Source organism: Solenopsis invicta, chromosome 3 (genome assembly GCF_016802725.1).
Source record: "Solenopsis invicta isolate M01_SB chromosome 3, UNIL_Sinv_3.0, whole genome shotgun sequence".
Taxonomy (NCBI): domain Eukaryota; kingdom Metazoa; phylum Arthropoda; class Insecta; order Hymenoptera; family Formicidae; genus Solenopsis; species Solenopsis invicta.
In genome coordinates, this window is record NC_052666.1 from 29939554 (window position 1) to 29964419 (window position 24866).

General features: G+C 34.1%; 1 protein-coding gene across 2 annotated transcripts; it reads right to left on the reverse strand.

The window, feature by feature from the left end:
• Window positions 1–3903: 3903 nt before the first annotated feature.
• On the reverse strand, window positions 3904–23635 carry LOC105204546 (protein AF-10). 2 transcript variants are annotated; one of them, XM_011173643.3, is made up of 14 exons: window positions 23527–23635; window positions 23371–23450; window positions 22379–22543; window positions 20725–20922; window positions 19724–20404; window positions 18187–18521; window positions 15963–16430; window positions 15222–15405; window positions 14156–14357; window positions 13742–13894; window positions 13393–13651; window positions 12850–12978; window positions 12026–12178; window positions 3904–11297 (listed from the first exon to the last, which is right to left on the reverse strand). In XM_011173643.3, the coding sequence occupies exons 1-13, from the start codon at window positions 23633–23635 to the stop codon at window positions 12028–12030; spliced, it is 3114 nt and encodes a 1037-aa protein (XP_011171945.1). In that variant the 3' UTR covers window positions 3904–11297; window positions 12026–12027. The 2 variants fall into 2 exon arrangements, with proteins under 2 accessions (XP_011171945.1, XP_039302425.1); XM_039446491.1 differs by having other exon boundaries at window positions 3904–12178.
• Window positions 23636–24866: the final 1231 nt, after the last annotated feature.

Below are 24866 nucleotides of genomic sequence, written 5' to 3' on the forward strand. Positions count from 1 at the left end.
ATATTTATAATTCTACCAACTATGAAAAAATTTACTACAAATTATAATAATTACAAAATTATACATTTTATTAATAAATACGAAATTTTGTATTCACTTTCTCTTTTTTGTTAATTTATTTCTATCTTAAAAATATAACAACTATTTACAAACGTAATTAAAAAAACAATAAAATGACTTTATACGAGCGAATAATAAATTTCAGATGTCATACGGTTATAATAATTATAATTCTTTATTCAAGCGATATTCTCAAATCTAAACTGAACAACTATTAATTAATAATAGCTGGCAAATATCTATTTTTAATATAAAATCTTGCGATTATTTGATACCCATAATAATTCGAAGAAGCTGATTTAATCTCCGATTTTCGAGATCCAGGATGAGAGGATGAAAAATTCTCAATTCCCCTCGCGATTGATAAAATCGCGTCGAGCGCAAATTCAGTTGCGATAAGAATCTAAAATCTGCCGTTAAGTCCGGCGTGAAAACTCGTGGTGTATAACCTTCTCAATGAAATCCTATTCGTATTTTATGCAGGACAGTGCTGCGACGAGCCTAATGCCGTAACAATGAACCCTCCAAAGGGGACCGCGCGCACAGATATACGTGTAATACAAATTATTGTTTAAATTTATCACTGTAAAAATATCATAAAATGCAAATAATTAGTTTGCATAAATGCAAACTAAAATAAACTTTTGTTTAAAAAAATGTAGACATTTAAATCCCAAATTTTTGCATGTGCTTCAATGCAAAAAGAAGTAAAAATGATTTGTTATTCCATTATATTATATTAAAAATAATTATATTAATTATATTAAAAATATAGAAACAGAAGCAAGTTTTTTTTCTTATGTCACATATTTAAGTTTGCGCTTTCTCTTCTCAAATTAGTTTCGAAATTTGAAGATAATTTCCATGTCAAATTATTTTATAAATAAAGAAGAGATCGTAACAGAAGAGGATTACAAGAATTTCTCTGTTTAGCTTCACATAAATGAATGCGTTAAGTAAAATAGAATCTTCAATTTCTCGCAGACTGTATAATTTCCCGTTATACGGCATAACATACAATTTTGCTTGCAATCGGGGAAGACAACGGCTTCCTCTCTTTGCCTTGCCAAGAGTCTCGTCTTCGGTGTTATCCACGGTACACGGACTGCTCGCATGCTTTCGTATAATATTGATTTGCCCGAGACGAGGTCGCAGGTGAGACTTCCCACGATCGTTGGCCGTACAGAGAGAGAAACAGACAGAAAGAGAGAGAGAGAGAGAGAGAGAGAGAGAGAGAGAGAGAGAGAGAGAGAGCCGGATAAAGAGAGAGATAGGCCGCTGCGGAATTGTCCGTGTGGTCTTCGGATTGTTGTGTTTGTGCATATGAGGAAGTCCAGGAAGCTTCTTTTGTTTCCCTCAGTGAAAAAATAGTACCGCAAGTCGAAGTCGTCTTATGCGACAGAACAACCGATTTCGCGATATATCTTTCTCTCGACCGTCCATTTGAGTCGATCACATATATTGTAGTATTATTCTGAAATTGTAACTAGACATTTCATAAGTAATTCATATTTCCCATAATATATTAAAAAAAGATATTAAATTACAAAGCTCGCAAAATGGCAAGCAGAACGCGATAACTACGTTAGCGTGAAAAGATCTTTCTTATATTTATTTTTTTAGATAGAAAATAATAAGATTTAATAAAATGCAAATTTTCTGTTTAATATAAATAATTTTATTCTACTAAACCATTTAGTAGAATTTCATATTGTCATTGTCTTTATTTATATAATTTCATGTTATATAAAAATTATATTAATTATTAAATATAATAGAGGAAGGACGGCGATCGTGAAATACGTATGGGGTAATAAGATATATACTATATCTCGTATAATTCACGATGTATTCTATGAGCAACCGTTAACATTATTTCGTTAGTCTATTTAAACATTGTAGGATGATATTGGATATTGGTGTTCATTGCGATTTTATAAAAGCTGAATTTTAATTTTGTGCAGATAGCAGCAATTTTTACAGGTGTACTCTACACAATTTTGAAAAATATGTTTATAAATATTAATTTTTTAACTTTAGTCTAGCTTGAAGGTCTTGAATGTGACTTTCAAATAATGTAATTGAATTTAGTGTGTGTATAAATTCGATATATAAAGAAATATTATAGTGAGAGGGAGCGTGAGATGATTGTGAGCAATTTGCATAACGAGTGTAAAACCACCCTTGCGGCTTACATCTTCATGGTGTACGCTGCATAATATTTACTAGCAGCAAAGAAATTATTTTAAAAAGCTATTTTTAAGCCAAAGAAATTATTTTAAAGTTTTTTTTTTTTTCAAGTAAAATATATGTTATAAAATGTTCATAAAATCTTGTTTTGCAGCACTTATTAGTGTGTAAGGTCTACAAAAGGATCATTAACTTGTAATTTTTTCATATTAAATTTGTCTTTTATATGATATTAATTGTTGGTATTCCACGACCCCCCCCCCTATTTCACAAATTTTTTTTCTCTTTTCAGTAAATTGTGAATTACGTTCGTTCTATATATTCAATAAACTTCTAATACAATACTTGTAAAGTAATTGATAGAATTCTATGACTAATAAAATTGTGTCGTGTTAATATTTACTAAATTAAAAAAAAAATATATTACATTACCCTCTTTTTTCCTCTAATATAATTTTATTAAATTATTTGGTAAAATAAAATTGAAGAGTTTCTACACAAACTCAAACAAATTAAAATAGTTAAATTTTTAAGAAAAAAGAAATCCGGATAAAAATATTTTTCTGCCATTTCTCCGCTATTTGTCCCAAAAATAGGCCACTTTGCGCAGGAATTGCGGAAAAATTAGCAGAAAAATTTCAGCAAAATTTCAACATAATTTTAGTCATAAAAATTCAAATTTTAAATTTAATTAAATTTTAATAAAACTATTAAAATTGTCTTATTTTCTTTCAATCTGGAATCCAATTTTGGGGACTCGCTTTCAAAAAATACTTTTGTCAAGACAAGAGTGGAAAATCGTATAATGCTGCGCCTTTTATTCTATTCTATGATTTTTTACTTATAAAAAATATAGAACTTTCGTATGCATCCAACGGCAGTACGTACTGTCCGAAAATTTTCTGTTTTTCTTACATTTCTCTGCAAATAAGTTTTACAGAGAAAATTCAAAAAAATATCTTTTCAAATATCTCTGCAGTTCCTTTTTTCTTTCTCTGCACTTATTCTGTAATTGCACTAAAAATTTGCCATTACTTTTTTCTCAATTTCTTTGCATAAAAAACACCAACAAATTTCTAAACAATATTGTTTACAAAAATTTTCCAAAAATTTGTCTGTTTTTTTGTTTTTAGTTTCTTTTCAATTTTTCTGCAAATAGATCTTTTCTACAATATTGTCTGCAAATTTCTCTGCATCTTTTGATTTGGAATTATAACAGAAAATGAGATTTCTAAAACAGCGAATTCATTGAATCCCGGATTCTCCTTTTTCATGTAATAGAGAAGCGATTTAAATATATATCTTCGATAATTGAATTCAATATTAAATAGGAAAATACGAATGCAAAACGTTCAGAGTACATTTTGTACTAAATATGACGGTTTAATCTGAATTAAAGGATAATTGGCTAAGTCCCGATTAACTCATTAAGTAATATCTACTTTATTAATAAAATTACCTGTATTTTCAATAAAATTAATTTTGTATTGATTATTGTTTGATGAAAGAAAAGATTGAAGATCCTTATGAATGAATGCTTTACGGAAAATCAATACGCGACGCAAAGCTACAAAAAATCGTGCAAAGAAAATAAGAGAGACAGTTTTGGAAAGATGCTTCTTCCTCAGGAACAGAATGGTGAAAATACACTCATACTCGGAAAGTGACAATTTATTTGGTAAAAGTGTCCATTACATAAGATTTAACGCATCGCTCTTAGGTAAGATCTTATCTACGAAAGTAAAGTCTACGCGCACAAATTGCTACGCCGTTGTATCGTCAATGTTGGATTTCCTCGTCTTTTCCGCGCGCCGTCAAAAAAGGCTTTGGACATACAAAAAAAAAAACAAAAAAATTACTTAATTAATTTAACGCCCGCGGACGCGAGGGTCCGATTTTCGGATGATTAGGAACACAATTGTTTTGTTTTATATCTCTGGCAGTTGGAGATTGAACACAGAAGCGTAGAAACAACCGATCGACTCCTCGCTGTCCCACTCTCTTCCCCCTTCCTTCCTTGCACCACCTGGCAGAAATGACGCGACACGATAGGTGTAATTAACAGAAAAATAAAAAAAAAAGAGAGAAAAAAAAAGATCGACGCTCGCAGTCTCGAATGGAAAGAAAACTCACTGACTCACATATATACATACACACACACACATACACACATGCATGCACAAACACGATGCGATGACGATGACGATCGACTCCTATCCGTGTCAATGACTAAATAGATGTGCAAATAATTTTTTTTTTTTTTTTATTCCTTTCATCTCTCGCGATCGCCGGGTTCTCTCCTACGTTCTACATGTACGCCTCGACACGAAAGCCGCCTAAGGAATCGAGAAGTTTTAATGATTCGATTGAAAAAATTTGGCACTGATCAGCTGTGAAAAAATATCATCGTACTGCTCTGTGACTTCAATTCTTTTTTTTTCTTTTTTTTGTCCCCCCTTTCTTTTCCTCCGCCCCTCTCTGCTAGGATATCGTACACAACTGCTATTCCCCGCAGTTTTTTTATTTCCTGTAATTGTGTGCCCCTCGCGCACGTACCGTACGTATAATATATTTCCCTAACGATACAATCAACTATATTGATAATGCATAAAATACTCTTCAGTAGTACAAACGCGATGTCGGGTCGCAAAATCACGCATTTTACTCTTTTTTTAAATCTTTTTCTAATTTCTTTTTTTGGAAATCCTAGCGAACTTTCGACAAGGTCGTCAATCATGAAATTCACCAAATCAGTACGAGCAATACGCATTCGTTTGAAGTTCGATACCTCTCATCGTGCATTCTTGAGAGATGCATTCTCTAAATTTCAACAACACCATGACTTGATTGTCGTGCGAAATACAAACTCGCGGGAATCTTCCCGAGACATTCGTCAAGCAGAACTTTCAATTCACGTAGATATGATAAAAATTCAAATAGAAATACAATGACGAAAAAACGGTGACAAAAATTAAAAGAAATAATTCTTTGCATTGAACACACACAACACTAAAAAAATAAGTTTGTTTAATTTTAAGATTTTTAAACTATTAAACACTTTATTTCTGTCTCCATTTTTTCAATGATGAAAAATATTTTAATTTTAAACGTTTTAGATTTAAAACCTTTAAGAGGTCATTATTTCAAGTGTAAAAAGATCAAGTTTTTGCATTTTATATATGAAAGTACACGTACTTTTCAAAAATCTATCGTTAAATTTCATCGAAAATCCAGAAAATTACAAAAGTTACAGCCTTTTATTCGAAACGGCTCGTAGGTCAAAATCGGAGCATTCACACACACCGGGTCTCCCAAAGTTTCAATACAATGATATTTTATGTTTAGTGTTCATTCAAATCTCAACTTGTACAAACGTACTGAGTAAAAAAGGGATTGAAAAGATTAAGATGTAATCGTATAAATCGCCAGTGGAAGAGAAAATTTTGTGGGAACCTTAGAGATTGAAACTGATTTTGTTAGCACGTCAGTAAGAAAGTTGCACACGAATATAGATTTATCATCCACACTATTCGTGACTATCGCCTTATCAATTTTATACCCGTTTTTCAGTAATAATCTCGCAGATAGAAATCTGACGGGAGTGAAAAGAAAGATGTGCAGTTTTTGGTGGAACTGGAAATCGTGGACTTGAAGATTGCGGTATAAAAATTGTAATGTTGTGTCCTAAATTCAAATTCGAAACAAATCGTCAAATAGTGATGGCAATGCGATTATTAGGTGTCTCGGGAGAAAGCTTTAATTTATTTTGTAGATTTATATATGCCTTGGGCATTATATGCCTCGGACATCGCAATGCAAACAATATGAGTTTCGAGGTAGATAACGACAGTATCATGTAAATCGCCGAATTAAGTGAAGACGTTCAGGAAGCAGCTGCTAGAGAAGAGAGGATAAAAACAAATTTTTCTAGATTGTAGAAGGCACGCTATATGTATAGGCCTGGAATCGATAATTAAACTAAACTTTACGTAAGTACAGAAACATATAATCAAGTTGTATTCAAAACTAAAATCATGTTTTTTAAATTGGTTCCCACAATTTCAGACAAAATCAATGAACACTAATCAGTGTCTGTAACTACACATTTCAAATACATTTCTTTCTAGTTAGAACCATTAAAATTAAAATGTTAATGTTTTTCTTATTTCTTTTAATGTTAAATTTAATTTTTTTGGCGATTTTTATATGCGTTAAAATTATTGGAAAAAAATGTTTTTCATAATTCTAGTTTCAAAGATATAATTGAACATCTACTTGATTTTTTATTTCAGATCACGAGTGTCGAGATTTTATGAAAACCACAAAACCATATGCGCTCGAACACGTCGCATGCACATTGTTATTATAATTATTACAATTTTTATTATTTGCACTCGCAGAAATTACTAAATATATTAATAAAACATTATATAAAGTTTTATATTAATCGCTTGCATAGTATTTTTAATAAAAAAAATTCATAAAAATAATCTTATTTTTAGTCCACGAAACGATAATATAATGTTCTCTTAAGGGTGTTTCAAAGATTTCAGTTTTAAACGTTATAATATTATAAATCTAAATACCGCTTAAAAGTAAAGCCTTTTTAAGTATTTTAAGAAACAGAGACGGAAACAAGACATTGTAATATAGTTATAATTAATAGTATAATTAAGATTAAACATTTTTCAAAATGAATTATTGTGTAATAGTACTTCATTAAAAAACCATACGGTAATCAAAATGTGGTTCTCGAGAATGCACGACAATTCGACAACTGTTATTACGTACTCGCGCGCACAATCGACGCCCACAAGGAAAACTCGGCAGAATTTTGCATAGTTAAACTGATTCTCCCTGAGTGGTGATAAGCTATTCTGTAGGTTTGGTGTTTTCATGTCTACTCCCCTTCCCTCCTCCCGCACACCTCGCTCTCTCTTTCTCGTCGAATATACAATATTACTTTTATCATACAATTTATAAATCTAGAGTTCCTAATTAGAGCTTTTTCTTTCGTTTAAAAATCCCATCTCTCTAATTGCTAATCGGACTTACAAATTTTAGTCGACAGTACAATTGATATTCTCTTATTTTATATCCTATCGTCCCTTAACCACCCCTAAACGTGTTCGAGTCGATGCGAGCTAATACTTTTACGTAATTATGTGTTACATCTAGTGTCTTGTAAATAAAAAAAAATAAAAAAAAAATGTGGGAGGAAAATTGATATATCGATTTGGAGAACACATTGTCGGATCACGACAAAGAACACAATACGGTAGAATGTAATCAGTCGATTCCTACCACTTCTGTGCCGCTCGACAAACAATATATCGTAATCGCTTGATAGGTGGTTTCGGGAAAATTTCAATTTTGTACGATGAATTCGAACATATGTACGTATGTCATATTTATATAGTCCATCGTTTAACTAATGTTTTGCGAGGCTGAGAAATCTCGTATTATGCTCGTAACCGTGGTGCAAAAATAAAGCGACAGCATGGGACATATCATCCTGCGAGTGGACCCCCTTCATTTTTTCCCTTTTTCTTTCTTTTTGACGTTTATGAATACTATGTCATCTCCCTCTTTCTCCGTTCCCCGCAATTTCAACGACACGACGAGATACTATCCGTGAATTATGTATTCAGGCCGATCGCAGCGAACACTTTTTCGATCCTTTTTTCTTCCCTCTCCCTTTACAACTGTCGTTTTACATTGCGTGCCGTTTCTGTGTGATTTGTTTGCGCTTTCACATACAAATCTCAATGCCGACTTATAAACGAGCTACATTTTACTATATATACCGTAGCCTTTGAGCGGAATACCTTACATTTTTTCCTTATCAAGTCTTATCTCCTAAAAATGTTCTACTATCTAGCACTTTTGATTTTGCGATTTGCACAATGGCGTCGCACGCTCTCGGAAATCAATAGACAATGATAGTGCAAACGGAAAATCGAAGGTTATCTCCGCAGGAAACGCAGCAAAACGAATTTCAATTTCGACATGTACGCATATTACATCATTAAGCAACGTAGCTCTGACTTTATACGATCGTGCGTTTCATATCTTACAGGATTACTCGCGTGTGTCGCGATCTCAATACATACACATATACATATATAATATGTATCGCACAAATATTCACAAGTTTTTAAATATTTGCATTGTTAAGATTTGTGCCGTGGTTCGGTCTTGTTTATAATTTTTCATTATGCCCTCGAATAACATTATAACCACAATTCCGTGACTATAAGATAATTACTACAAAATCTGATCACGAGAAAGTAAAAAAAACTGTAAACGGCTATAAATATATAATAATCCATAAAATAATTACAATTACTCTCGTGGTTGATCCTGTTTCATAAATTGATGCAGCATGAAAAACGTAACAGATTTTTTGGCGCACCAAATGTGAAAATTGAAGTTATACCGCGAATCGTAGTAGCTAAATGTAGAACTTTAAAAATATTTATTTATATATGTAATAAAACATATATTTATAAAATATGTGATATATATATATATATTGTTCTACTTTATGTACACGTTAAAACAAATTGGTGCTAATAATTCAGTTTATTTTTAAATTTTTTAAATATTAAAGTTAGATGTTGCAAATCGCCCATTGCATCCCTAATGTACAGAATTGATTTATTATTTAGTTCAATTTATTTAATTTGTTAAATAATAATTGAATAAGTTAAGTAGTGAGATTGTATAAGTCCTCAAACTAATAGATCGTGGAACTATACAGAAATACTGACGCGTCTTTATTATACATCATCACAATCATTATCGTTGTCAATAACTCTATCATACAGCGATATTGATATTTGAGAATAAAAAAATCTAGTCAATATTTTATATCAGTCCATCAATATTAATCACATACAATTAATAATATTGTCAGTATCTGTTGATACTGACAATATTATTAACTGTACTTATAAAGAGTTTCTCAGTGACGCCCACTAGATTGTCATTTCCAGCTCAGTATTGTGTATCAGGCCTAATAAGGCTTTGGTCAAACTTTATTTCATTTTCGACTTAATCCTGGAATGTTACTAATTTTTTTCTTATATTAACGCTCACATAATTAAGAATTCTTTTATATTTTTTTATATCTACTTTATAAATTGCAAAGTAAAATAATTGAGCACTATTTTTTATTGTAAAAAAATCTTATTAAGAGAGAAAGGTCATGTAAAAATCAATTTTTTTTTTAAATTGCATATATACTAAAACATTTCAAAAATTCAAATTTCAAGTCCTCGTATTGAAGATCGACACATTAATGATCCTATAGACAAGTTCATACGTGCACATCCAATAGTCATGTGCGGTTCAAACTTTAAATGCCGTTTTAAAAGACGTTTTCGAAACGTCTTTTAAAACGGCAATATAACTCAAAAAATATTCGATCAATATAGCTGAGACGGTGCATACTTATTTTTCACTAAATTCTCCACCGAAAGTACCTGTAAAACTTGCAAGAATAACTATTCACATTATTTTTTTCATATGATAAAAATGAAAATTTTTTGCAAAAATTCAACATTTTTTTCAAAACTGCGTAGAATTTTTATTTTAGTACTTTTTACTATCGGATTTAGGTACTTTCAGTGTGTAATTTTATCAAAAAACTAATTTGTTTGATTTTTTTTATTTCAACATGAGATAAAAAAATACTACATTGCACGCCATTTGACCCTCTCAAAAACAAGGACTTGGAGAGCGAGCGTCATTACGCCGCCATATTTAAACTAACTTGGTTTAAAAAATTCTTTTCTACATTTACGAATTATAAGAAATATATGAAAAAAGTTATGGACAGTTTATTAAAAGTTTTGTACAGCAAAAAAATTTATGAAAATCAGCTTTTTTCATTCGATTACATGACCTTCCCCTCTTAAATGTTATTTCAAGTTATCAACATTTAATAACAAAAACTGTGCTAAACTTGAATTAGTACTTGGATGATAATTCACCTATACTAGCATTCCAGTTAATATAGTTTTAGGTCCTTGGATTTAGCATAATCTTAAATTCTAATGAGTTAAATAAATTGAATTAAATGATTAATGGAGAATTTAATTCATCCGTAAATTGAAGAGAAATTATATCAATAAATAGTTTAATTTATTTTTCTCCAATATTAAACTTTGATAAACACAAATTGTATTAAATATATGCAATTACAGGTCTATTTCCTGTAAGTTCTTGAAATACAAACAATATTATCGACCACGGAGCCATTGTAATTATTAAAATAGTCAAATAATCGACAATATAATGATAGTGAAATTATATATTATGTTTCTAATTTCATAGATCAAACGATGGCACAATATCTCCTGTACGCATTCTTTGAATTTATGCATAATGATGATAAAGAATCGATAAAATCTATAAGTTTGAAAAAGGAAGCTGAATGGAAAGGGGGAATGGGGTGAAGGGACGGCAGATGATATTTCACGAAACGATCATGCGTTCGCTAGAAAATGTCGAATTGCGATCAACCTACTTCACAGCTCTTGTTGGCGAAAGGCAGTGCTCGTCTTGTACATATCTGGGTACTCCCCATTCTCCTTTTTTACGTGTGTGTATAAGATTAGAATATACAATTAAATTAGCTTTGAAATAGGTTGCACTCAATATCATCATTGTCGTATAGTACACACGTTGCGGTATTATTTCAATGGTGGTACGGTAAAGAAAGGAAAGCAGTTGGCTTTACAATTGTGGCTTTACAACTCTCATAAAACATCTGGATACACCACAGGAATCGTTGCTTGCACGACAAACTCATCGAAATCAATGTAACCAGTGTTCTCTCCTCTCGCGCGCGCAATCTCCAGTGTTCTTCACTTTTCTTCTCTTTCCTTTCTCACGAAATTTCGTGTATCTTTTTGTCGCACCACCAGAAATACGCGTCGTTAGGATGTACACCTACTGTATTATTGCTATTTAACGCGATAGATTAACTTACAATCTAAGATTTGTACATCTGTGGATTTGCTGTTCAATGATGATGATGCCTACAAGAAGAGATAAAGAGTATGTCTCAAAAAAATATGCCTAATTTTTGCAATTAAAAAAATCCAAATTATTACATTAACAATTTTAATTGAACATTTTAATAAATTAATAAAATTTTATAATTTGTTTCATGACAAAATGTTTTTATTATTAGAGACAAGTCTTCCTAACTGCTTCTTCGTAACTGTTTTTTGAATTGTAAATCTTTACGCTTGATTATGTATTCTATTTGAGCCTTCAGTATATTATTACAGTTGCAATGTACATATAGCTAATGTACGTATAAAAGTTCAACAAGGTAAAAAAATAGAAAGATAGCAAAAAGAACTATGGTAAATGCTCGATTTGATGCGTACACGAACACTGCATTTTAATCAGAGATCCACGATAAAAACGCTCTATCATATACGTGCCAAATACTTAAATTTGTACAGTGTTTATATGATTAATACATATGTGTATGTAACAACTTTAAGATACTTTGTGAAAAGATACAAATTGAGATATATATTTTGTAAACTGCAATCGACATCACTAAAGTGACATTTCTTATTAGATAAGAAAACAATTGCCGATAAACGTGGCGTAGAAAAATGTATATCTCGTCGAAGAAGCACAGTTAGGTCTCTCTTGCGGTGAGATTGGATCCATTGATGTTGTGAATAACGTATATGAATCTTGTTTTAATCATTAAGATTCGTAACTACCACGTCGAGCTTGTATCTACCTTCAGCTGGGCTTGCCCGGCGGCCCGTGGCTAGTCGGTGAGGGTCCGTGCGAGTGAAGATTATGAACACCGCTCACTTGATTGCTGGTGAGGCTGGACATGGTAGGCTGATACATTGACGGTATGTAATTGCTCGACGGCTGCGACGCCGACCTAATAATCGATGGATTATGTATAAAAATTATTCTTGTAACAAGGTAAAAGCAAGAAGAAGTATGGTGATCACTTGATTTGATGCACATACAATTATAGTATTTCAATAAGATCTATGATAAAATTGCTACCAGATAAGCAAAATTTAATATTAATTTAATATTAATTTTATTTATATTTATATTTATTTATAAAAAAACTGTACCCTATATAGCATACCTAAGCATTGCAATTTTTCTAATTTTTTGCTGAGTCGAAATATTAGATCATGAAAAATATAATGAAGAAAATTCTACTTTTGACCTCACAGTCAACAACAAAATACACTGAGCAACAACTGCAAGTCACGTTGATAGCTTGTATGATATACTACTAGTGTTATTTGTTAAATTTACTACATAACTACTTAGAAACGACAGCAAGTAGGCAAGTAGGATTAAAAATTTAATTAATATAAATTATAAATACAATACTTATTAATATTCAATATTTAAATATGTATAAACTTGTAGAAAAAACTAGTTTTTGTCAGTTTTTTTCTGGAAAATATTAATTTTTACCACTAATAAGTATAAACTTTATTTTTTTTTTAAATGTAGATTTTTACCAACTTTGATATATAGTGTATATGATTGATATAAAAATGGTAGAAATGAGTAAACATTAATTACCTCGGTACTCCACGAAGTGGATCTGGTGTGACGGACGAATTCCGTACTACGCCGGAGGTATTCGCCGGCGCCGGTGATACTATGTTGCTCGGTTGACCCTGAAGGTATCCGGCTCCAGCTGGACTGTGCCTGTATTTCATCGCGAGAATAAAGAACACATTTGAATCGACCATACTAACCCTACATTACTCGCGTAAAATGTTTTTGACGTGTAAAATGTATGATTGTAATGATCATGACGCAGAGAGTTATGTGTTTGCTCTCTGTCCAAAGATCCAGTTTCAAAATCATCTAATCAGAAACATCTGATTTTATTCAATTGCTACTTTTCAGAAGGTAATGCTAAAGCACTGAGACCATGACAACCTCTCTAAAGTAGGCCGTTTGGAACCGGCATTTAAACTATATGTCTCATATTTGTGTAAATTGTAAAAAGCGCACACCACAACAATATGTTGAAGGATGATCACATCTCTAATAAGAGACTGAGGACGAAGATCATGACTCAAGAAATTAATGGAATTCTGCGAACAAATGCGTTACCTTATTGTAGGACTTGGTTGAGGAGCGACCAACGATCCTCGGTGATACTGGGCGAGAGAAGCGGCCGCGGGCGGGGAAGGATCCGGCGGTAAACCGTTTTCTAATGTCGTTGAGTGACTACTGGAACTCGAATGGGGCATGTACGTGTTATTCACTCGTTCGCGGCTCACCCTAGGTCCTGGCGCCGGAGCGCCGGGCGGCACTTCTGAGTGCGAAACACTAGGATGAGCCGGATTCACTGCTGGATGTATATTATTCACTGAAAATAACGAGAAGATACATTATTTGCATTGCCTTCTCGTTGAACGAGAGAAAAAAAGATATCGTGATATGGTTATATCTAACTAACCTGGGTGTGAACTAGGTTGAGATGTCAACGGAATAGCGAGTCTAGCATTCACAGCCAATAAATGGTCTCTCCTTTGCAGGAGATTATTTACATGTTCCTCTAGCCTAAGGTTCTCAGCTCTCAATTGATGTAGGCAGGAAAGCAGGGATGCAACTGCAACAGATTTCGATAATTTTGCTGATTTACATTCTAAGTGTTGAACGCATTTATTCTCCATTAGAGGCCAAAGCAATATTGTAATATCAAAATTAACGAATTTCAAAATAAGAGTTTTTTTAACAATAAAAGTATAATGTAAAACAGCATGCAGCTTTTCTCGATGTTGAAAAAAAAAAAAAAAACGAAGCATGGCCTTCTTTCCTCGTCAAATTCATGCAACTTCAAGCATGTATTTCTCCCTCGCCATACACTCACTGTCAAAATGTTGAGCTTGTTCCATCAGAAATTGACTTCCCTGCTCCCATTGTCTTTCCAGAAGCTGATCGAGAGTTTGCGGAACTGCTCCGCTCGTCAAAGTCCCGCTAGTACTGGCTGTACTGAGACCTATGCCACCACTGTTCGTGGAGAAGACTGAAGAGAACGAAGTGGGTGGCACGCCTGATTGGCTAGATCGTATCTATTTAAAAAAGAAATAATAATTTTTCAAAATTTGCCTTATGTCCATTCCTACCAATGTAAAATAACTTTAATTTCGGTTTAATTTCTTTTTTATCTTTTTCTAGTTTAAGATGTTTAATTTTGTAAAATTTTGCAAAGAATTTCCAAATTTTCCAGGAGTTTTATTTAAAATTTCACGTAAGATTAGAAATATTTTTTCAACATAATTTCAAAATTTATTTTGTTATATGTTTTAAAGTTCTTTAATCATAATAATTATAAAGAAAAATCATATGAATTTTGAATATTAAATTTGGGAAAGTACTAAAAAAAATAATACAAGCTAAATATGATATAACGATTTAATTCATTAAAAATATAGACTTCAAAGGATAATTAAACACACATTAAACCCACAACGCTAATTTAAAGCAATGAAGTATCTTCTATTGTAATTTTTTTTAATAAAAATTCGTAATTCACAAGAGAATGTGTGTATGCCATATTTATTACTTGATTTTGCATTATCAAGAAAAAATGTTTAAAGAAACGTTGTTAAAAAGAGATAGAATTTAAATTTAGAAGTTTTCCAAAAATTACCAATGAAATCCCATGAAAACTAATTTTTGATTTTCAAGAATAAAAAATAAATTCCCTAAAATTTTCAGATTTTTTCAGTTTTTTTTCAGTAGCAAACACCTTGTTAAGTTTAAAAATTAAAACAAAAAAAAAATAAAGAATAAATTAAACCAAAATTGAATCTACATTGGTGAAACTGGACATTAATTCATAGAAAGATGGAATTTTCTATACCATATAATCAACAAGATTTATGGATTGTTTTGAATTCAATATGACACAATTTGATGTTTTTTTTACGTACAGATGCTATTACTCGACTGTGCAGCTGTGGTCCGATCAAGCTTGTATTGGAGTTACTCGCCTCTGTAAAAATAGAATGGGCCTCAAGCTCTTGTGAAAGTGTGTCCGACATCTTCTGTGCCATTGTCGAAGTGGGATTCAATTGATTTCCCAACATGTGCGGTGCACTGACTCCATTTTGAAATCTGAACAAAAATGAAACACTCATTATCTTTCATAGAAAAAAATTAGTAAATCAACATAATTTAGTCAAATCAACACAATTATTGTCTCATATATAAGAATATAATTTTTTCTTGAAACTGACCATGATCACTAGGTTTAGTATGATTATGACTTTGATTGTAAAGGCGTCGAAGTATTAGATAACAAAAGATATTTCAAATATCTTGTATCAAAAGTTCTACAATCAAATAATAACAGAACAGTTTAATTTTGAAATCGATACGAATTGTTTACAGCACCCATTACAGCATCTTTCCATCGTTAGTAATTTATATTTTTATATTCTTACTTTTACTTTTGTTTAAATAAAACAATTTGATTTATAACATCTTGTTTTGTCTTATTTTACTTTTGATCGTCGTACATACATACTTTGTACTATTTTACTTAATATTTTTTTCTAAGATTTTCACTCTTAGAATCACTGTATATGAGACAATGATCGTTGATTTGATTTTTTTTGTTATGCAACTATTCTGTTTATCCGACTGATAAGACATCTGTTCATGAGTCTTACAATTTCACATTATTTTCTTCTTTTATTGTGGCGTTAGCAATAGCGGTCGGTGTGGTCGATGCAGACGGAATGGGCGTGGACGCGGCAGCTTTTCTCTTTCGTTTACCCGTGCTGCTGCTCATACTCTCTGATCCAGGACTGCTGGGCGGCGACTCCTTGACGGTCGGTCCCATGATGTTCACAGAGCCTAGACCGCCGCCGCCGCCGCCGATGCTACTGAAATGGCCGACAGTAGCGGATGCAGGGCCCTGAATGATTGACGGCACCGGGGCCACCGTGGCGGCAGGCGGCGGAGTCTGATGATTGTTCCTCGCGCCCCTCTTGGACGTCGTCACGACCGCGGTGCTGGATACAGAGGTTACGATCGATGAGGCTGTAGTTTGCGACTGTGGCAGTGATTGTTGGCTGTTGGCAGATGAGCCGCGCTTTGGCTTGCGAGGTTTCTCCTGCTTGTCCGATGACTGGGAACTAAAAGTCAACAAACGTATCAAATAGTTAGCAATGAATTATAATAAATTATGCAATAAATCATATCACACTTGATACACGTATCCCATCAAGATACAAAACGTTCATTCATTATTTTACGTAATATCTAACTAGCGGTGTGGCGACAAAAAAAATTCGTTATTTAACACACGGACGGAAATTATCCTGATGGGAAGTACACAATTCCCGAACAGTTTTCAAACCGTTTAGTAAAACGAAGACTAGGCGTAGGATTGACGCACGTTGAGGCGGGTCGCCACGACGGAATGCCATTTACGATGTCACGTTACACCCTTCCGTCGCTCGTTGCCCGTGAGGCGCCTCGCCGAGGAAAAAACAAACATAACCTCAATGACTCTTGTTCGCCACGACCCGCGCTTTGAGTACGCGAACGGAGTCACGGGGCCGCACGACGCATTGATGACGTTTCTTCTACCTTTCCCCCTTTCTCTCTTCGTCTTAACCCACCGTCTCACGACGCTGCAATATTGCAATAATTTCGCACACAAACACGTCTCAACAATTCCGCGATGCAATTATTATGCAGCGCGCGCGCGCGCGCCGCGCGCGAGTCGCCTCACCGGATGACCTCGAGTGAACTGTCGTGCTCAATACACACATTGCACATACACACGCGCACACATGCGCGCGCGCGGAACACTATTGTAAACACGCTCCATCTTCCGTCGCACTCGGCGACTCGTCCGTGCCCGCGGCACCCGGACAATTCACCGTCCCACCCGCGATGATATGGCGAGCCGTCCTTTCCCGGTGGGCGAACGCTCGAAATCCCGCGACGTGGGAGAGGTTAGAACCTTAGCCACCTTGTTTACTAATCGCGCCCGCCATTTTGAGCGCATGCGGCGCGCGTGACGCTTCTCGCGGAGTCGCGTGCTCTCCCTTCCGTCGACTGTCCCGGGGCACGAACTCGGAGCCACTCGAGACACACGTTGTCGTGTTTTTATGCACAGTCACCTCACACTTCACTTCAAGTTCAATGAAGTTTTTGTTGTGACAATAGAAAAAAAAACGGGATACATATTTCTCACATTTTCCTGATTTACACCGCAACTTAATTAAACTTCGATTAAATAGAATTTCTCCGTTGCGATCCCTTCTCTATAGCAGAATTTTACGAAAAATATGTAACATAATTATACTTACGATAAATACATTAACTTAATCTATGATTTTTTTACTTGTTTACCTTTCTTTTGAATGTATTTTTACCAGGATTGGGTAGAGAGAGTAGTAATTAGTTAAAAAGTTAATAACTTTTAATGAATTTCAAATAAATTAAAAATTTACTTATATATATATATATATATATAATAAAAAAAACAATTCCCACTAAAAAAAAATATTTCTTTGTTATGTACATTTACTTTATAAATAAAATATGAAATTTAAATTTTATGATTCACATTGTAACTTTGTTATTTAAAGTAAGCTAACTTAAAAAAATTATTTTCTAATTTAACATATTAAATTAATTTTTGATTTAACTTAATCTCAAAGAAACTTAAACTTATTTGTTTGTTATTTTTTGTATCCATGTAGCTTTTCAATTACGTAACTAAATTTATTTAACAAGTCATTAACTTTTACTTAATTAAACAAAATATTAACTAATAATCCAATCTTGATTTTTACCAGCATTTCTTTGAAAGGAAAAATCTTCAATAATGAGGGAGAGCTTCCTCAATAAATTCGTGCCTGCACGGCGAGGACTTACCGAGATCGTTTTATCGGCGCGTCCCCAGTGGCAAACCTCTCGGTACTCGGTATCGCGCTTGACCGCGGCTCGGTGTTGGCGGCCGTGGTGATTATGCTCTGTTGTAGCTGTTGATACATAGTCGGCGCGCTCGTCACCACGCTCTGGACCGTGGCGCCGGCGAGCGAGGTAGCGATCAACGGCACAGACACGACGATGCTGTTCGACGTAGTCGTCGGCGACTGGGTTACGACCGAAGATTGTGATTGCGTCACCGCCATTATCACAGGCGTGGTGGTCACCTCTGGGGCTACTTGTGTGTTCAACGACGACTGAATCGGACTCTCAACTTTTAGCTGCAATCAAATACAAACGGAATATGTTATTGTCTAAGGATATTTTAGCCTTGAAACCAGTTGTAAAGAAAACAATAACAAATTTGACTTACAACGGTTCACGTAGCAGAAATAACTACATTTTGCTCCAGTTTTAAATGAGTAACAGACAGTAACAGACAGTAACAGAATCCAAATAAACTTTTGCACAAATATTTATTAAAGTCCTAAATATTATTAAAATTTATTAGTACGTGCAAAAAAATTTATTTAATTCGTAATGTTGCTTTCTTATTAAATTTGCAAATAAATACTATAAAATGCTATTTTATATTGAAATTAAGAGCAAATAAAAAATTAAATAAGTTTGAAAAAATTAAAAAAATTATGCTCAAAGTTTTTACAGATACTCAAACGTGATAATAGAACAAATTATGAGTTTTTAAAATTTTCAGTAACACTTTGAGATGTGATCCATACGTCCTTAAAGCTCCTGATTATTCGCCGCGGTTGTATGAAGTCATAAGCTAGAGCTCTATATTATAAGAGTAGCGCAATCCTTTTATCTTTTGATGCCAACTGATGGACCTAATGATCTCTCATCCAATGAGCATTCAGTGATTTTAGTTTCCACACTTTTCAGCTAATCAGCGTTAGGTGGGCGGCGTTTGCGCTACTCTTATAATATAAAGCTCTAGTTATAAGCGGGAAATAACAAATAAAAATTTCTGCCGTGGCATTTGTAAATAAAGAGAATGTGGATAAAATAACAGAAAAAGAATACAAAGAATACGATTTAAAAGTACGTTAAATCAAAATGCTTGTTACACTTATCAAACTTTAATCTCGATTAAACATACTTTTTTCTTTTCTATTCTCTTCTTAGAACTAGAAGAAGATGAAAGTTAATTTGTTGATGAAATTGGACACATAGTATTATGAATATCGAGAATACCTCAAATTAATATTACACAAAATTAATGTATTAATACATGTTAGACAATAAAAAATCCATGATGTAATACAACATACTATTTCACATTATTTAGTGCATCTAAATGATTAATTCAATATCGTAAGATTATATCGACAATTTATTACACATTATAATTATTACCTTTATTATATTAAAATGACATTTAAGATTTAAAAAATCCAAACTTTTAAAATAAAAAAGGATTAGGTGCTAAACTTTTTCAATATAGCATATAAAAGATCTTTACCTTCTTTGACTTTTCCGGTTCTGTCGTTATGCTTAAGCTAGTGGCTTCAGTGATTGTTGGTTGCACGTTGTTACTTGGGACGGTCTGTTGTTGCACCACAGAGCTGACTGCCATCACGACCGAGCCGCTGGCCTCCGAGCTGGCCGATTGATTCGAATTTTCATTTCCTATTACAGTCGGAGTACGCGCTCCAGTCTTCCTTTTCTTACTGTGGCTCGACGTCTTGTTGGAGGCCGACGAATTAGACTTTCCCTGACCTCCAACGTTCTTGTGCGTCGCATTGGAATTGCCAGCGTTTGTCTTTATCGTGGAAGCAGTCATTGTCGTGGTGACAGTGGTGACCGTGCCGCTACCGTCGTGTCCAAACACACTCTCCGATTGTGTAACGATGGTCTCGACGAAGTTGGAGGTCGTGAATTTGCTGGAGCTAGTGGAATTGTCCTTGGGCGTGTTGCGACCGCTGTTACCACTCTTGTCATCCGCTACGCCATTTATTTCTAAACTGGGACTAGCATTCGATTTACTTTTAGAATTCGCGCTGGACTTGGAACTCGAGCTCTTACGCTTGCCACTTGTCTTTATTGGCGTTTCCGCTTCTTTCTCCGGCGATGAATCTGATGAACCGTTGTCGGCAGGTATCGGTTTGTACGGTGGTATTGTTTTCACATTACCACCCTTTTTCTGTAAATTTATTACGTTATTTAGGAAATTTTCGTGCATTAAAACGATCTTTCGAATAAATTATGTGGTAATTTATTTAAGACTCTCTCTCGTTATCTCTCCTGAGCTATGTCGCCATGTCAACGCGGAGTTCTCGGCCGACTACTCAAAAGTTTAATGGATAAACGTCTATATTTACATGCATGTTTACAACCATTCGACAAATTTTCATACAGTTAATTCAAAGGTAAAAAAACTAACTCTCATATTAAAAAATTATTTAATTAAAAAACTTTCGTAGAAATTTTTCGTAAATTAATACATATTTAACGATTATTTACCAATTTCGAATAGTGATGCTGGCAGTAACCGCAATATTTCACATTGTCGAGGTAATTTCCAGCTTCTTCACAGAGCAAGCCCAGAGCTTGTGCACAGGTAACATGAAATTGCTGCCTGCAGCCTGTTTTGTTACACTGCATGCAGGCTCCCACGTTTGCTCTGCTACCTCTACCTTGCTCCTCACAGATGTAACATGTCTGAAATAATTAAATTTTTATGAGACAAAGTACAAAATAAAAACGTATGTAATATCAGACTTAGCAAACGCATTGAACTCAAATATATACTGAAAAGTGTACAATTTTCCTATCCCTTTCTATAAAAAAAATAAAAAAATAAAAAAAACAGAATGCAATAGTTTACTTCGGACAAAGCTGCGTTTCATTCAAATACTAACCGACGCATCTTGTAACCTTGAATTTTTCTCATGTTCTCCCTCACATAAAAAAATTTTATCTCAATTTTATTATTCTAAGAGTAGCTGTCATCCAAATTTCTTGTTTCTCTAATAAAGAATTTCGGAAATCTTATATTTGAATAATTTTTTTATAATTAGTTTTAAAGTCATTGTTCTTAGATTAAACAAGTCCTGTGTTAATCCAGAAAACAAAAACAGATTAGATACAGTGTACAATTAAATTGGTTACAAATATATTTTTAATAGTAATAAATGGTAATGTAATAAACGTTTCTTAAAAATAAAAATCGATTTCTTGATGTTTTATCACAAAAATAAAATAAAAATAATATATTCATAAAAATTCATATTTTAAGCATAATATAATCTGTACATAATCAAAGCAAAATTTAAAAAAGTAACATATTTTTTGTAAAACTGATTATGAAAAATGAATCTTACATATAGAGTAGTAATTTAGTATTATGTGTACTACCACCAATATACTGAAAATTATAGCAACATAAACTATGAAAATATATAGTGTAGTAATGATTTTCAGTATTTGCAATATATTGAAACATGTATTAATGTCTACTATTAATGTCTAGTGTTTTTATCTCTATGAAGTGTATTCATAATTAGTTCTTATATTTAAGACTATCTTAAGTATTGTTTTAAAATGTTATAAATCAATCACAGAGTCTTAATATATTAAGTCTTAATATTGAACTTACTAAAATCCATGATATATATCTGAGCCTCCTTTTGTAAATACAAAAATATTTGGAGGATTTCAAGCAACGCGTATAAAGCTGTGTTTAAAAACACCATCTAATCCCATATTATTTTCTCCTTAGGTCTGTTTCTTTTTTCTGAACTTCTTGCACAGTTCATCTCTTTTCTTTTTCTCTTCCAACAGAAAAAGGAAAGGAAAAAAGATAAACCATGCAAATAGTTCAATTAAAAAGAACAGATCTCTTGTTTCAGTGAACAGGGATAAAATGATATACTTGGTAATGTTTCCGAAACGCAACCTAAATCTTTAGTTAGAAAAAGCTTCGTCCATAGGCAACTATTGCACTCAACAACTAAAACTTGAGTAAGCCTGTGACGTGCGTTTTATAATACATATTTTTCTAAATCGTGGTCATCTGACTTTCTTAAGAGCCAATGTATTGTAGGGTAGAAGAAGTATGTATTTGAATTCAATGAGCAAATGTGATTGCTTATCTGTGACACCAAGAGATGTTTACTTTGCTAAATCTCTCCGAGGGAACAAGCTCCAATATAATCGGTTCCATTGTGGTCACGTTACCGAACCGAACTTCAGGAATATAGAGAGCGCATACAACGTGCGCCCATCCAGCCTGATTTGTCCTCTTAAGAGCTCCATCCCGACTCGGGCATAACTCACAGCGCTGTTCAAATCACAATCAACAAAATATTTCAATTATACCTGAATAAATATATTGATATCTTATCATAAACAAAGGAATATATCAAATATTTGTCTATTTCCAAGATTGGATAGTAATGTGTTACTTGTGTAAAATCGATATCGTTACTTTTTTTAGTAACAAATAAGTAATGATGATACATTATGATGATTCCTTATTTGTAATGTTAATAATAACGCAGTTACATTTGTTGATAATGGCAATTTGAATAGTTACTTTTACCATTTTTTTAAAACAATTTCTAGCATCGTGTAGATTGAAACCAATACTAATTTTTGTTATAAATTCACAAGAATGTGTGCATGTAATAAATATATACATAAATAATATGTAAAAAGTTAATATATATCGTTAAATTTTATTATTTTACTAGAAAACGGAATTCAATGATATATTCTATTTCTATTTATTATGGAAGTTTGTATATATTTTATTAATGTCAAAGTAAAAGTAACAAAAATAGTAACTACATATTTTTGAATTACAATAACATTACTATTTTAAATCAATAATAAATAATGGTAATAAATTACTTTTTAGAAAAAAAGAACAGTAACAGTAACAAGTTACTTTTATTAAGTAACTTTAGTAAATCAAACCTATCTATTTCTAACAGTATAGAACAATCTCGATTTAACTTATTCTTTGTCTTTTTCTGATTCTTGGAACCAGAAAAGGATAGAAAGTTGAATCAGAAGATAAAAATTAATCTGTATTGGTTAAAAAGACATTGGTTTGTTATAAAGATAAAAAAATATCGTCAAGTGCAAAGAAACTATTTTCCATACCACTCGAGCACTACGTTCCTGTGATTCACATTTCCTGCAGTACCATGGCCCTGTTGGCACAGTGACAATACCATAGCATGCTATCGAAAAAATGAATATTCATTATTCTTCAAATGATAGACAATTTCGTAACAAGTGTTTGCGACAAGCAAATACCTTGGTGCACAGCAACAGTGCAGCCCTGTCCATCGCAATACACCAGCGGATTCTCGGTCCAGCCCCTCTCATCAGAACACACGCAGCACCCTCCGAGCATCTCCTTCATGCTGTGCCCCAAGCAATTCGGAAGACGAGACTAGCATGAGGAGCTAGGCGACGAACCGCGAGCATCGGCTGCTTGGCGAAAGGAGGCTCATGTCGGAATGCGTGTCGCACGATCGCATTCTGGCGACTCCTGGACGCTGGCGTCTCTGCGTCTTGCGGCACGAGGCTCTCGTCGGCGGCGGCTTCTTTCTCGCGGTGGGGTCTCACCACCGCCGCGTGTACGCGGCACCCCCGGCGCGGCGTGGCGCGGCGCGCGATATGCGCGCGTTGTCCGTCAACGACGGTGAGGAGAGAGCGGAGAAACTACTTTTGAGCGCGAGAATAAACGAAGCACGAAGCACGATACGATGGACGTTGGTACGGGCAAACGTGCGTGCGTGCGTGCACACACGCGCGCGCGTTTTTGCACGGAGAAAACACGCGGGGAACGGCGCCGTCGACCGAATGGATGCTGCGGATTGTCGACACGCTGACCGGGCGTACGTCGCGCGAACGCACGTGCGATTACGTAGGCGGTCCCACGCTCGGAACGTGTTCGGACAGCTCGTGTTATTTACGACGGCGCTCTATTTGTTTCCTTGATCGGCCATCTTATTTTTGCTTGTCGCGCGCGAGCTACGCACGCGCACGGTGACTGTGCGTCTCCGCGAGGCGCGTCTGCATCTCGCGATTATCGCAAATCTCGATTCTTACGTTCGGAATATCGATTGTATCAGAGAGAGGAATCTGACAGCGGACACGCTTCGATTTTTTAAATGGAACCAACCAATGTTCATTTGCGCGTCGGCAATATCCATATTTTCGAGATTCTCAGCAGTGCTATGAGTTAGTTAGATAAAAATAGTTGTTCTTATCTAACTAACGCATAGCACTGCTGAGAACCACGAAAATAGGGACATTACCGACGCGAAAATGGACATTGAATGATTCCATTTAAAATCGAAGCGTGTCTGCTTTCAGGTTCCTCTTTGCCATGGTTAGGGCTGATATTCATAGTCGATTTCTATTTTTTCAAGACTATCTTAAGTAGCGTCTTAAGATGCTAATACAGTTTTCTGATAGGTTGATGACATCTTAAGACAGTACTTAAGATGGTCTTAAACGAATACCGGCTAGGTGTATACATACACCTACGGTAATCGATTGTCTGTTGGAAAATTTTCCAAATTGAGAAGTCGCTATCTTTCTACATACTTACAGTTTATGATTAACGTAAAGACCAATAAGTTCTG